General features: G+C 42.3%; 1 protein-coding gene across 1 annotated transcript; it reads left to right on the top strand.

Moving 5' to 3' along the window:
• Positions 1-1,987: 1,987 nt before the first annotated feature.
• On the top strand, positions 1,988-11,338 carry HSP90B1 (heat shock protein 90 beta family member 1). Its single transcript, XM_030444296.1, has 18 exons — positions 1,988-2,154; positions 2,753-2,852; positions 3,527-3,668; positions 3,750-3,866; positions 4,238-4,569; positions 5,405-5,516; positions 6,128-6,244; positions 6,834-6,950; positions 7,537-7,674; positions 7,765-7,842; positions 7,926-7,991; positions 8,265-8,534; positions 8,757-9,002; positions 9,277-9,413; positions 9,723-9,801; positions 9,890-10,045; positions 10,421-10,519; positions 11,075-11,338. Exons 1-18 carry the CDS (start codon positions 2,106-2,108, stop codon positions 11,102-11,104), a joined length of 2,385 nt encoding a protein of 794 aa, XP_030300156.1. The 5' UTR covers positions 1,988-2,105; the 3' UTR covers positions 11,105-11,338.
• The last annotated feature ends 777 nt before the right edge of the window (positions 11,339-12,115 follow it).

Raw genomic sequence — 12,115 nt, 5'->3', positions numbered from 1 at the left:
TATTTCTCTTATACTTTGTGATCAGTGAAGTAGCAGCTTCTGCAGAAGAACTATTGAAACTGCAAATTATACAGAAAAGCTTCATGATTATTTTTAAATGGGTCATGATTGAATCTTGGCTTCATTAAGAACCAAAGATAAGCATGATTTGCTGTACCACTCCTTTCCAATCCTATAAACTTTAATTATCAGTAGGTCAAAAAGTTACAATACTGAGTTCTGAGGGAAAAAAAATCTATTTGGCCCATTGTATAACTGAAGATGAAAAGCTTATTTTTGGCATGAATTTTAGCTACTGATAGCCTAATTTCAGTTAGTCATTCAGTTTGTGAATGAACTGTAAATACAGTGAAGGTTTCAGGTTTTATTTTTTGTATTGCAGAGCCGAGATCAATAGCTTTCAAATACATTCCTCTTCAGGTGCAGAGTTCATTAAATTATTGCTTTCCAAATTTGTTCTTTTGCACAACCCGATGTTGGACATGTGTAAGAGAAAAAAGGTGACTGGCACAGTCACAGAAAATCAGGGTAGAGTTTTTCAGGAAAGCAAGGGACAGCCCCTAATTTATTTCAAGTATGTTATTAATATGTAAGTATACTATATTTAACGACTTGACAGCTTTCACAACTTAAAGACTTTAATTTGTTAACAGCAACGCACTGCAGAACCAGCAAGCAGCGTGTTTCACTTTACAAACTGCAGTCCCTGAAAGGGACATTGAAAAATTATGGGAACACCACATACCCTAAGCATCAGACCAGCCTTCTGTTCCACACACCCCAGGTCCTTTCCACACTGATATCCTCTGACAGGGGCTGTGAGGCTGCAGGCTCCTCAGTCCCCGCGCAGAGGTAGCACACAGAGGCAGCTGAGGCAACTGCTGGAGGGCCCACTTCACAGGGGTGAAGGAAGGTCTGCGGATGAATAAACAAAGACCCCAGAAGTAGGCTAAGTGGTGTTAATAAGCTGACTGGAGTACGGTCTTCCCGATGAGCACTGAAAAGCAGGAAAACCTGGAGAGCTGCAGACCCCCAGCTTACTCCATCAACACTGATAGTTCCCATATGAGGCCACAGGGTCTCTCTGCTGAGCCCAGCCAGCCTCCCTCACAGCCGTATGAGGCATCAGACATACTCCAGGAGAGCGGATCTCCTAAGTCCCGACAGCAAAAGCAACGCAGGTGCCACGTCGGGCCACGGACACCCACGGGAGGCGGTGGTCCCTGTCACGGCGCCCCCGCCTCACCCCGCGCAGCTCCCCAGCCGGCAGGAGGCGCTCTGTGCATCGCCCATGGGGACTACCACTCCCGGCATGCAACGCGGCACAGAGGCGCATGCGCCCAGCGTCCTCCTCGCAATCGGGCCGCAAGGAGGTACGGAAGGAATTCCCATCCGCCGGGACTAACGGGAGGAACCGAGCAGTGCCTTCCCTCCTCTGCCGCAAGCGACGGCGGCCCAGGGGTTGTGCTGCTCCGGCCGCACTTGTTTATGGTGGCCCTACCCTTAATTTTTCGCACCTCTTTAGCACCCGGGGGCGTGGCCGCGACCGGAAGCGCCCGTTGCCATAGCAACAGCCTCACGGTTAAACATCCCGGATGCTCCCGGAAGCGGTCGGAGCTGGCCTCCCATGTGGAGATTGTCCTGATCTCTCCTAGATGCGCCCTGCAGCTGTCGCGACCCACGCGGCCCACGCGGGCCCGGCGCTCAACGTTCAGGGGTCCCGAATAAACGAAACAGCGAGAGGCCGCGGCGGTTAAACCCCTCCGCGGAAACGATTGGTCAAGCGCCCCTCCACCCGGCCAATCGGCGCCGGCCACGCTCCGTCCGCAGGAAACCGCACATGGAAAGCCACGATTGGTGGCGATCGCTGCCGACCCCTCCCTCCCAGGCTTCCTATTGGCTGCCTGTTTGGCGTGGAGCGCTCCGATTGGCCAGCGCAGGAGCGGCTCCCCCTCGCCCCCTCCTCGGGCCGGGTTGATAAGGCAGAGGGGGGAGGGCCGCAGCCGCTCCAGAGGGCTCAGCGGCGGCGGGGTGGTGGCCGGATCGGGAACGCGGGGTGGGGGCGCCTGGGGCCGTTCTCTTCTGCGACTGCAGCCCGCGTCGCCATGAAGTCTGTGTGGGGGCTCGCGTTGGCCTGCACGCTGCTCCTGGCCGGTGAGTGCCTGCGGGCTTCCAGAAGCTTCTGGCGCGGGGTGGCGGCTTTGGGGGGGAGCTGGGGAAAGGTCGGGATATCGGCCGAAGGTCCCTTCTCTCTTCTTAGTCCTTCCTCCCCCCCCCCCTCCCCACTCTTACTGCTAGGATAAGGATGTCGGGAGCCGGCCAGAAGCTAGGTGGGGCTCTTGGCGTCAAAGGGGCGAGGGGACTCCTCACTGCGCCCCGTTCCCGCTTTCTCGGGGGGGGGTCGTACCGAAGGGAAGGGAAAGCGGTGCCCGGCCTACTGCCTGCTCGGCCTTACGCCGCACTCTCCCGGCGTCCTCGCATTCCGGAGAACGGGGTGGCAGGGGGAGGGGAGGGTACGGCTAGGGCGGCTCATGCGCTGTGATGGGCCTGGGGCGGGGCGGGGGGGGGAGATGGGCTGTGTATCCGTCCGTCCCCTTCCCTTTAATATAATGTTTCCCTGTTGACCTGAACTTGCCTCGAGTAGACAGGTTGGAGGGTTAAAACCGAGCCTAAAACCTTGGGGAGGGGTAAAAGGAGACTTTGAATAGTGTTGGGGAGCAGGCTCAGCTCGTTGTTTTCCGTGTTTTCCCAGTATCGGTTAGAGCTGATGAGGTGGATGTGGATGGCACCGTAGAAGATGACTTAGGTAAAAGCAGAGAAGGGTCTCGAACAGACGATGAAGTTGTGCAGAGGTTAGTACCTGGAATTCTGCCTAAGTTACTTCTGAAACTTCAAGGCTTTATTTTGTATTTGAATGGTCAAAGAGAACATCACTAATGCCTAACACCACAGAAATGGGTGGGATGCCACTCAAAATGGGGGCGCCAGCTTTGATTAGCTGAGAGAAGTAAGAAAATTCTGGACTGTTTCCTTCTAAATGGGAGTGATCTTGAGAACTTGGATTCAGAAATACTGAACTTGTTTTTCTAATAGTAATAATTATGTAAGGCTCCATAAATTGGTAGAGGTTTACTCTGCTCACATGGCAAATGGCATTTGTCCAGTATCTATTGATGAAATAACTCTATGCCTATGAATGCCCTCATCTCCTATGAGGTATGCCAAATCCTGAGGACTGCAGTGGTTTTAACATGCCTGCATTCCCTAAATTTCATTTTAGGAAAAAAAAAGCCTGGCTTGCAAACATAGATATTTTTTTTCCCACTTAAGTTTTAGATTAAGCTTATGCAGTTGAGAATAACTGCTCTTGCTCTTACTCCATTTGATCATGTAACTTTGGTCCTGTGTCAGTGATTAAGGATCTTACTATTGTTCTAACTAGATTATTCCTGCTCTTGCTAGACAATAAAATTAGTGATACTGCATGTGGACAAGACTGCATGACGTGTTTTCATTGTCCTAACAGAGAAGAAGAGGCTATCCAGCTTGATGGCCTAAATGCAGCTCAGATCAAAGAAATCAGAGAAAAATCTGAGAAGTTTGCATTTCAAGCAGAAGTGAACAGAATGATGAAGCTTATTATCAATTCTTTGTATAAAAATAAAGAGGTTAGTGCCTGTATCAGTAAAACACATTAGAACTGCTTGTGTGTGTGTTCTGGAATTTCTGACTATTGGTTTCTGTTTCAGATTTTCCTTAGGGAACTTATTTCAAATGCTTCGGATGCTTTAGATAAGATACGGTTAATATCCTTAACTGATGAAAATGCTCTTTCTGGTAACGAGGAACTTACAGTTAAAATCAAGGTAAAAAGCATTGCATACCTTTATTTCTTGCTGAGGAGCAGTGGGAGTAATGAAAAAAATGCATAATGAAATCTACATTTTTGTCTCTATGCTGATGCAAATACTAGCTAGGGTACACATTAGGATCCTTGTAATTGGCTTTATCAAAGGTTACTCTTCATAATGAAAATCTGTTTCTAGCTGTAGAAAGAGTAACAAGTATTGAAATACTTTAAAGGTAGTTTTTTATCACTTCTGTAGTTACTACAAATTTATTGTAGCCAGGCATGTTTGATTTTGAATAGCTGCTGCTCAGTACTTTCATGTGACGGTGTGTTGCATATCAAGATTCAAAGTGAAGTTGAACTTCTTTATTTTTATTTTTTTTTCAGTGTGATAAAGAGAAGAACATGCTTCATGTTACAGATACGGGTATTGGCATGACAAAAGAGGAGTTAGTTAAAAACCTGGGTACCATTGCAAAGTCTGGTACAAGTGAATTCTTAAACAAGATGACAGAAATGCAGGATGATAGCCAGTCAACATCTGAGTTGATCGGCCAGTTTGGGGTTGGCTTTTATTCTGCTTTCTTAGTAGCAGACAGGGTTATTGTGACATCAAAACACAACAATGATACCCAGCATATATGGGAGTCAGATTCAAATGAGTTCTCTGTGATCGATGACCCAAGAGGAAACACCTTAGGACGTGGCACAACCATAACGTGAGTATTACATTTTTTTGAGTTTAAAAGAAAAAAGTTGTGTTGAGTACACTTTACTTAGTGAAATATGTGCCTGACTTGAGCACTGTATCTTGCAAATCGTTTTTGTTTGTTTTTTTTTTAATCAAGCTTTTTTCATTTAAATAGAAAATGGGAACAATTAACTGTATACAAATTAAATGTGGAGTGGTAGTGTATTTTGCTTCACATTCCATTACATGAATTAAGGAAACCATGAGCATCTTGACAATTTGTTGCCAAGTAATTTCATGCAGTTTGGGCACCTGAAAACTCGATCAGTTCTTGAAACAATTGTGGCCCACCAAAACCTTTAAGGGGGATGTAGAGCTTCCTCTTGGAAACTGGCTGTTCTGTACATAACAATTAGGCTGGTCTGATGCAAATTTCAAACTTAGAAGTAGTTTGAGAGTCCTATTTTAATTACTTCCATGAGCAGACAAAGACAAACCTATTTAGTCTGGGTTTTGGGAGCTTCTTCCTGAAGAGGGCAGTTAGTATGAAAAGTTCATCTCAGTGCTCTAAAGTAAAGCTGGGGAGAGTGCATCAAGATCTTGAGGAGCAGGAATATGATTTGAGGTTTTCATTTAGACTTCTGGGAATTTTGTTCTGCCTCAGCTGTTGGAAACAATCACTCCTTCCTTTTCATCACAGCAGTTCAGTAAGCATTGTATTTTTCAGGCAATTTGTAGCTGAACTAAGAATAGTTCACACACATAAATTCGCATTATTGTAGGTGCAACAGTAGGAAAACGCATGTTAAACTATTTCCAAAAAAAACTTGTCAAGTGCTTTGATTGAAGTTTATTTTCTTTAGCCTTGTCTTGAAGGAGGAAGCATCCGATTATCTTGAGCTGGACACTGTTAAAAATCTAGTGAAGAAATACTCACAGTTCATAAATTTCCCCATATATGTGTGGAGCAGCAAGGTAAGCATATTTAACTCAGCACTGCACCTCGTATGAACTTTGGTTGCTCACTGTCTTGTTCACACTGTCTTGCTAGATCTTTCAGGAAGGGTGAGGGCATGCTGTAGAACTTCTTTTGTCTTGTATCTAAAGTTTTCTCCATTCTGGACTCTTCTGGGTAGTGTTATAGTAGTAACTTGCGTTTGGGGATTTGGTTTTATTCTGATTGAAAGAACAAGACTGCGCTACTTTCTTAGGTCTTCCTCTGGCTTTGGTAGCTGGAAGCTTTGTTAAGCTCTTGAGCAGCACCATGGTTAGATGTCCCTCTGAAAATAAGAGCAGTGTCTGAACTGCTTGGCCTGTTGCTCTCATGTTTTTTGGGTGTACAACTAAGATAAAATCACCTAAATGTCTCAAGTATTCTCTGTGGAGTGATCTCTCTGTATTGAAAGAGAGCATTTATTAATGAAAAATGCAACTGAGAATGCATAAGTCTACTGTACAGATAAATAATTGCAAGTGTCAAGTAGCACAAGTTAAACCAGTGCTCTGAGAGATGAAACTGAGGCTACTAGGAGATACCTGGTAGAAAGCCAAGCAGTTGAAGTTCCTACTTTGAATTGTTTCTGTAGACAGAGACTGTTGAAGAACCCATTGAAGAGGAGGAAGCAAAGGAGAAAGAAGAAACAGATGATGATGAAGCTGCAGTTGAAGAAGAAGAGGAAGAAAAGAAACCAAAAACTAAGAAGGTAAGCTTTGTCAGACTTAAGGTTTCATAACCTGTGTCAGGTAATTCAGCATTTCTGTCTTCTAGAAATGCACTTCAGTAGTGTGTGTGTACTTTTCAGACAGCAATCCTGTTTAAATTCAGTTAGAATCTCATTAGGATAGAAGATCTCAAAACAAACTTGGTTGAAGTTGTCCAAATGACTGACAGTGGCCTTGTGAGGCAGTCATTTCAGAACTAATTATAAATACACAAGTGGACTGTTTGAAATGGTAGCAGACTGTGGAAATCTTACACCACTGACTTCTTTAAATTGCATGTACTCTGCTGGAAAGCTTTTTTTGAATGGCAGTAGAGCAGAAATACCAATACTGTGTGGATGTGTTAAACATGCATAGGACTTACTGCAGCATTGTCTTAAGTTCTGCTCTCGTGTATACTTGAAAGAGAATATCTGGCCCATTTTATTACATACATAATTTATTACATACATTAGGAAGAGCATGGATCTTTGATGTGTCATATTATGACTTGGAGTCAGTGGAGTTTCTTTGACTTAACCTGAAGCAAAGAACAAGTCTTCAATGATGCTATGGTGTTTGTATACCTAGGTTGAAAAGACTGTCTGGGATTGGGAGCTCATGAATGACATCAAACCAATCTGGCAGAGACCATCTAAAGAAGTTGAAGAAGATGAATACAAAGCTTTTTACAAAACCTTCTCCAAGGTAAGGTCTGAGCGCCAAGATTGTTCCAAAACAGGAAGCTTACTGTAGATTCACATCCTGCATAATGAAAATTCAGCATGGGCTATTTCTGACCAATAAATTGTCATTAGAGAAGCTGAACTGCAGAGAGCTTAGAAAGTGTGTAGCATCTTAAGTCAGGAGCTATTCTTATTTCCAGAGAGGAGGTACTGCCACACAAGTGGTAAGTGGCCTAGATTTGAGAAACAGTGGAGCTTACTAATGTGCTTAAAATGCTGACAGGGAGATTTTTCTATAGTCTGAGACTGGTGATGCTTGTGTGGTTGAAGAAAGAAATGTGGCTTTTTGGAAACAATGTCTGCAATGTGGAAGTAGAGCCTAATGGTTACTTGAGAGTCTGCTGTTATGATACTGTAATAGTAACATTTTGGTGGTTGGCTTCTAAAAAAAAACCTTAGTAGATATCAAGGAGAGTTATTTTTGTATGTATAACTAAATCAGGACTTGTTTCTGTATGTATAACTAAATCAGGACTTGTTTCGCAAACTCGTGTTATCAGTGAGTTAATATTTTCCCTGTGTAAATTAAAAGAACTCTGTCTTCATAGGAACATGACGACCCAATGGCTTACATCCACTTTACTGCTGAAGGAGAAGTAACTTTCAAATCTATCTTGTTTGTTCCTAATTCTGCTCCACGTGGCTTGTTTGATGAATATGGATCCAAAAAAAGTGATTTCATTAAGGTAGGGCAAGCAAGTCTGGGGGTTTAGATTCCTGTCTTGAAAACATAAAATCAGAACATAATCTGACTGCTGTTTTCTTTTAAAATTCAGCTGTATGTTCGAAGAGTGTTCATCACTGATGACTTCCATGACATGATGCCAAAATACCTTAACTTCGTTAAGGGTGTTGTAAGTATATTATATGTCCTGTATTTGACTTCTTTTCTTCAAATACTGTTGGCTCTACTTAAAGACATTTTTTCCTCAATTAGGTGGATTCTGATGATCTTCCTTTGAATGTATCTCGTGAAACACTTCAGCAGCATAAATTGCTAAAGGTGAGACAATTTACCTTAAATTTATTATTAATAGGGGACTTGTTAAAATACATGACAGTAGCATGATTTAGGAGAAAAATAACTTGATTAATTTTACTTTGAGAACTGTGGAATTAAAATATGAGACAGCCATGCATTGCATTTTTCAGGCAATTGGTGTTCACTTTAAATCAGGGATAATAAATGCCTTGAATCAGTTTTTTCCAGTGGATTTTTTGAGTGCATATTCTTACAACCTTGTTGGGTTTTTTGTTTGTTTGGGGGTTTTTTTAGGTGATCAGAAAGAAACTTGTTCGCAAAACTCTTGATATGATCAAGAAGATTGCAGAAGAAAAATACAATGACACATTCTGGAAAGAGTTTGGTACTAATGTAAAGCTTGGAGTTATTGAAGATCACTCTAATCGTACACGACTGGCTAAACTTCTTCGCTTCCAGTCCTCTCATCATGAGAGTAACCTTACAAGCCTTGACCAGTATGTGGAAAGAATGAAAGAGAAGCAAGACAAAATTTATTTCATGGCAGGTGCCAGCAGAAAGGAGGTATGTTAGCATGGAAGTAAGAAGGAACAGGGGAAAACACAGCACTTACAGTACCATAAATATAATTAATTGATTATATGCTGTAGATGTGGACACTACATGCTCACATTACTATTGCTGTTTGATTTTCCTTGTATCACCATTTGTTAAGTAGTTGCAGAGGTGTAGTAGCTGCTGGTATCAATGCAATAAACCAGAATCCAATCTGTTTTGTCACTTTAGGCAGAGTCCTCACCATTTGTTGAACGCCTTCTGAAAAAGGGCTATGAAGTCATCTATCTGACTGAACCTGTAGATGAATACTGTATTCAGGCTCTCCCAGAGTTTGATGGCAAGAGGTTTCAGAACGTAGCAAAAGAAGGAGTTAAGTTTGAAGAGAGTGAAAAGTCTAAGGAGAGTCGGGAGGCCTTGGAGAAGGAATTTGAACCACTCTTAAATTGGATGAAAGACAAAGCTCTAAAAGACAAGGTAAAGTGTTACGTGTAATGCGTATTTGTAAATGCTTTTGTAGTAGTAGACTTTGCACATTATGTGAGCATCAAGTTGACAGTAGCTTCTGTCTTTCTATGGATAAATATTAAATACCTTGATTTCAGAAAGATAATTAGCTAGAATATTGCCTTAGGGCTTTCAGAAAGTAGTCATGTGACCAACTAATAAAGGTGTGTTACTTACTTTATTCCCTGTATAAGCAATTAGATCTGTGAACTGACATTAAATCTTTGGGGTTTTCCTCTTACAGATAGAGAAAGCTGTGCTATCTCAACGTTTAACCCAGTCTCCATGTGCTCTTGTGGCTAGTCAGTATGGATGGTCTGGTAACATGGAAAGAATCATGAAGGCTCAAGCTTACCAAACTGGGAAGGATATATCTACAAAGTAAGTTTTAACTTGCACACTGGAGAACCTGAAATACAGTTGATGACCTCCCTTGCTTGGTGTGGCCACTCCAGAGTTTCCATCTGGTCCAGGCAGTCCTTCATATCTTTAGGTCACTTACAAAGATCTGTCATTTGGGGATAAGGGAAAATGACCTGTCTCTGTAACTTGAAATAGTTTTCACAGTTAAGCTAACAAAGTGGAGCTGGGGGAAGAATATACTTCTTGTTGTGTCTGTAAATCACTATTGAGGAGTCAAAAGATGTAGCTGAGTCCTATACCTCAAAATTTGATCCATCTTCTTTTCAGTTACTATGCTAGCCAAAAGAAGACATTTGAAATCAATCCCAGGCATCCTCTGATCAAGGACATGTTGAGGCGAGTCAAGGTAAATAAGTAACAGTAGCGAAGTATTGACTATTTGTCTACATGTCACTCAGTTAACAGTTCTGCTTGCTTTTGTTTGTTTGTATTAGGAAAATGAAGATGACAAAACAGTTTCAGATCTTGCAGTGGTATTGTTTGAAACTGCAACCTTGAGATCAGGATATATGCTACCAGACACGAAGGAGTATGGAGACAGAATAGAAAGGATGCTTCGCTTAAGTTTAAACATTGACCTGGATGCAAAGGTTAGCTTACTTTTAACTTTGGTCTGATAACTGACTTACTGCTGTGTCTTAAAATCTATCTGCTTCTATCCTTGCATAGAATGAAATGGTATCCAGCTAAACTAGGGACCAAAGGCACGTATGTCCATCTCATTAGTAGAGAGAATATTTAGTAGGTGTAATAAGAGTTTTCTCAAGGATGTGCAGGAACTTAGGGTGTCCTGCCAGTGGAGGAATGGTACTGTGTTAATGCTAGAGGAGTTTGCTTTCTTCTTTGGGTAGCTTGGGACAAGTGTTAGGAACTGCTAGCGAATACTTGTATAGTCTGCATTTAGCAGTCCACAACTAGTAAACATGCTCAGCATCTGCAGGAAACTGCATGTGACCTTTCTGTAGGTGGAAGAGGAACCTGAAGAGCCTGAAGATGCAGCTGAGGAGGCAGATGAAGATGAAGAGGAGGTAGATGCTGATGCTGAAGATAGTGAAACACAGAAGGTAACTTCAAGTTTGACTCTTAGCAATACTTCAGTGCAGTTTTGTTTGTGTTGCTTCCTGGCAACAAACATGCTCACTTTAGCTTTTGTGACACTAGTTTTTTAGTGTGATGTTTTCAGGCTTTCAGTGGAAAGCAAAAAACTGCAGTACAAATTACACTTCCTTATCAAAGTATATTTTAAGAAAACAGCTTGTGGGCAAGAACATTGACAGGCTGGGAAGATTATGGTTTTAAACACTTGAAATAACAGTACAAACAGTGATAGTTCTAAGCATTTAGCTGTGGTGGGAAGTCAGCCTTCATTTGGCTAATGCCTGTAGTTTTAGTAGTAGTAGGTTTTTTACTGCATTATAACCTGCAGTGACATCAATAAGTTACAAGAAGCAAAGTTCTGCTGGGTTAGCACACCTGCAGATTAAGGTTTTGTTAAGTTGTGTTGCTTCTGTTAGTGCTTTGTAAGGTATCACTATTATTTAGGCTCTGTTCTGGGTCAGCTCTTTTAATCTTTCCCAGTTTCAAAAAGCAAGGTTCTGATTCTCTCTTGGTCTCCACAGGAATCCACAGATGTGAAAGATGAACTGTAAGCTGCACTGAACTACCGTCCTGCTTTGGGGGGTTAAGAGGGAATGTGAATTAGATTATTTTGGTTTTTTCCACTGTTAAAATGTTGAGGGATGGTATGGGGTTTAAGGGTAAAGGAGGATTTTTTTTTTAAGTTCACTTTTCTAAAAACATTCCTCATGAATGTAAATTTGTATTATTTAACTGACTTGGTGTAAAATCTTGTCATGTACAAAATAAAATGTTTCCAGACACCATGAACTCTAAATTTTACATAGTAAGCTCATCTTGTGGGCTGGCACAAAGAAACTGTCTTAAGTGTTAGGTCCTCTGTACAAAAGGTAGTTTGCAGTCCTTGTGCCTTGCTACACAGGCACAGCCACACTTAACTGTGTAGCTAATGCCTATAATTGGGTTCTTTGTTAAATGTGCTGTGCTGTTTAGTATACTATACCTGGTACTGAGCTTGCTAGGTGAAAATAAGGACTGACATCTTCAAGATCAGATGGGGTGTTTAAAAGTAGCACTGGAACTGACATCCTGTCTGCTTGCATTTGGACTATGTAACTGGACTCCACTGTACAGAGTAGGCAGGGGTAGCTCTCACAGCTGACATGAGCAAAAAGGAAAACCTCACTTCACTGAAGGTGCAAACAACAAGAAACAGTCTCATTGCCTATGAGCTGCTATTGTCCTTCATGGCATTTGGTAACCCTGCCTCTAATTGATGCTGCTTCCCCCCTGCTTTCTACAGTTTCAAAGGTGGAAGATCTTGTCTGTGCCAGTTACTCCTGAATGCTTTTGTTCCTGGCATTTTTACTTTTCTATGTCTTAGGACAAAGCACTGTGAACACTTAATCTAACTCAAGCTAAATCTGCTGACACCAAATTGTAATGTAGACAGGTTGGACTGGAGGCACCACTCTCTTCTGTTCTTACATTAGCCTTACGTGGTGTTTGGATGGAGCACTCTGCTTTGCAGTATCTGTGCGGGGAGGGTAGAAAGTGTTTACACTGATGGGTTGGGGGTAGAA

Source organism: Calypte anna, chromosome 1, assembly GCF_003957555.1.
Source record: "Calypte anna isolate BGI_N300 chromosome 1, bCalAnn1_v1.p, whole genome shotgun sequence".
NCBI lineage: Eukaryota > Metazoa > Chordata > Aves > Apodiformes > Trochilidae > Calypte > Calypte anna.
This window is presented reverse-complemented; position numbering and strand designations above follow the sequence as displayed.

Coding starts and splice junctions, on each gene's coding strand:
- HSP90B1 (XM_030444296.1), top strand. CDS start 2,106: ATGAAGTCTGTGTGGGGGCTCGCGTTGGCCTGCACGCTGCTCCTGGCC. Junction 5,517..6,127: donor TATATGTGTGGAGCAGCAAG/GTAAGCATATTT, acceptor TTGTTTCTGTAG/ACAGAGACTGTTGAAGAACC. Junction 9,414..9,722: donor GGGAAGGATATATCTACAAA/GTAAGTTTTAAC, acceptor TCTTCTTTTCAG/TTACTATGCTAGCCAAAAGA.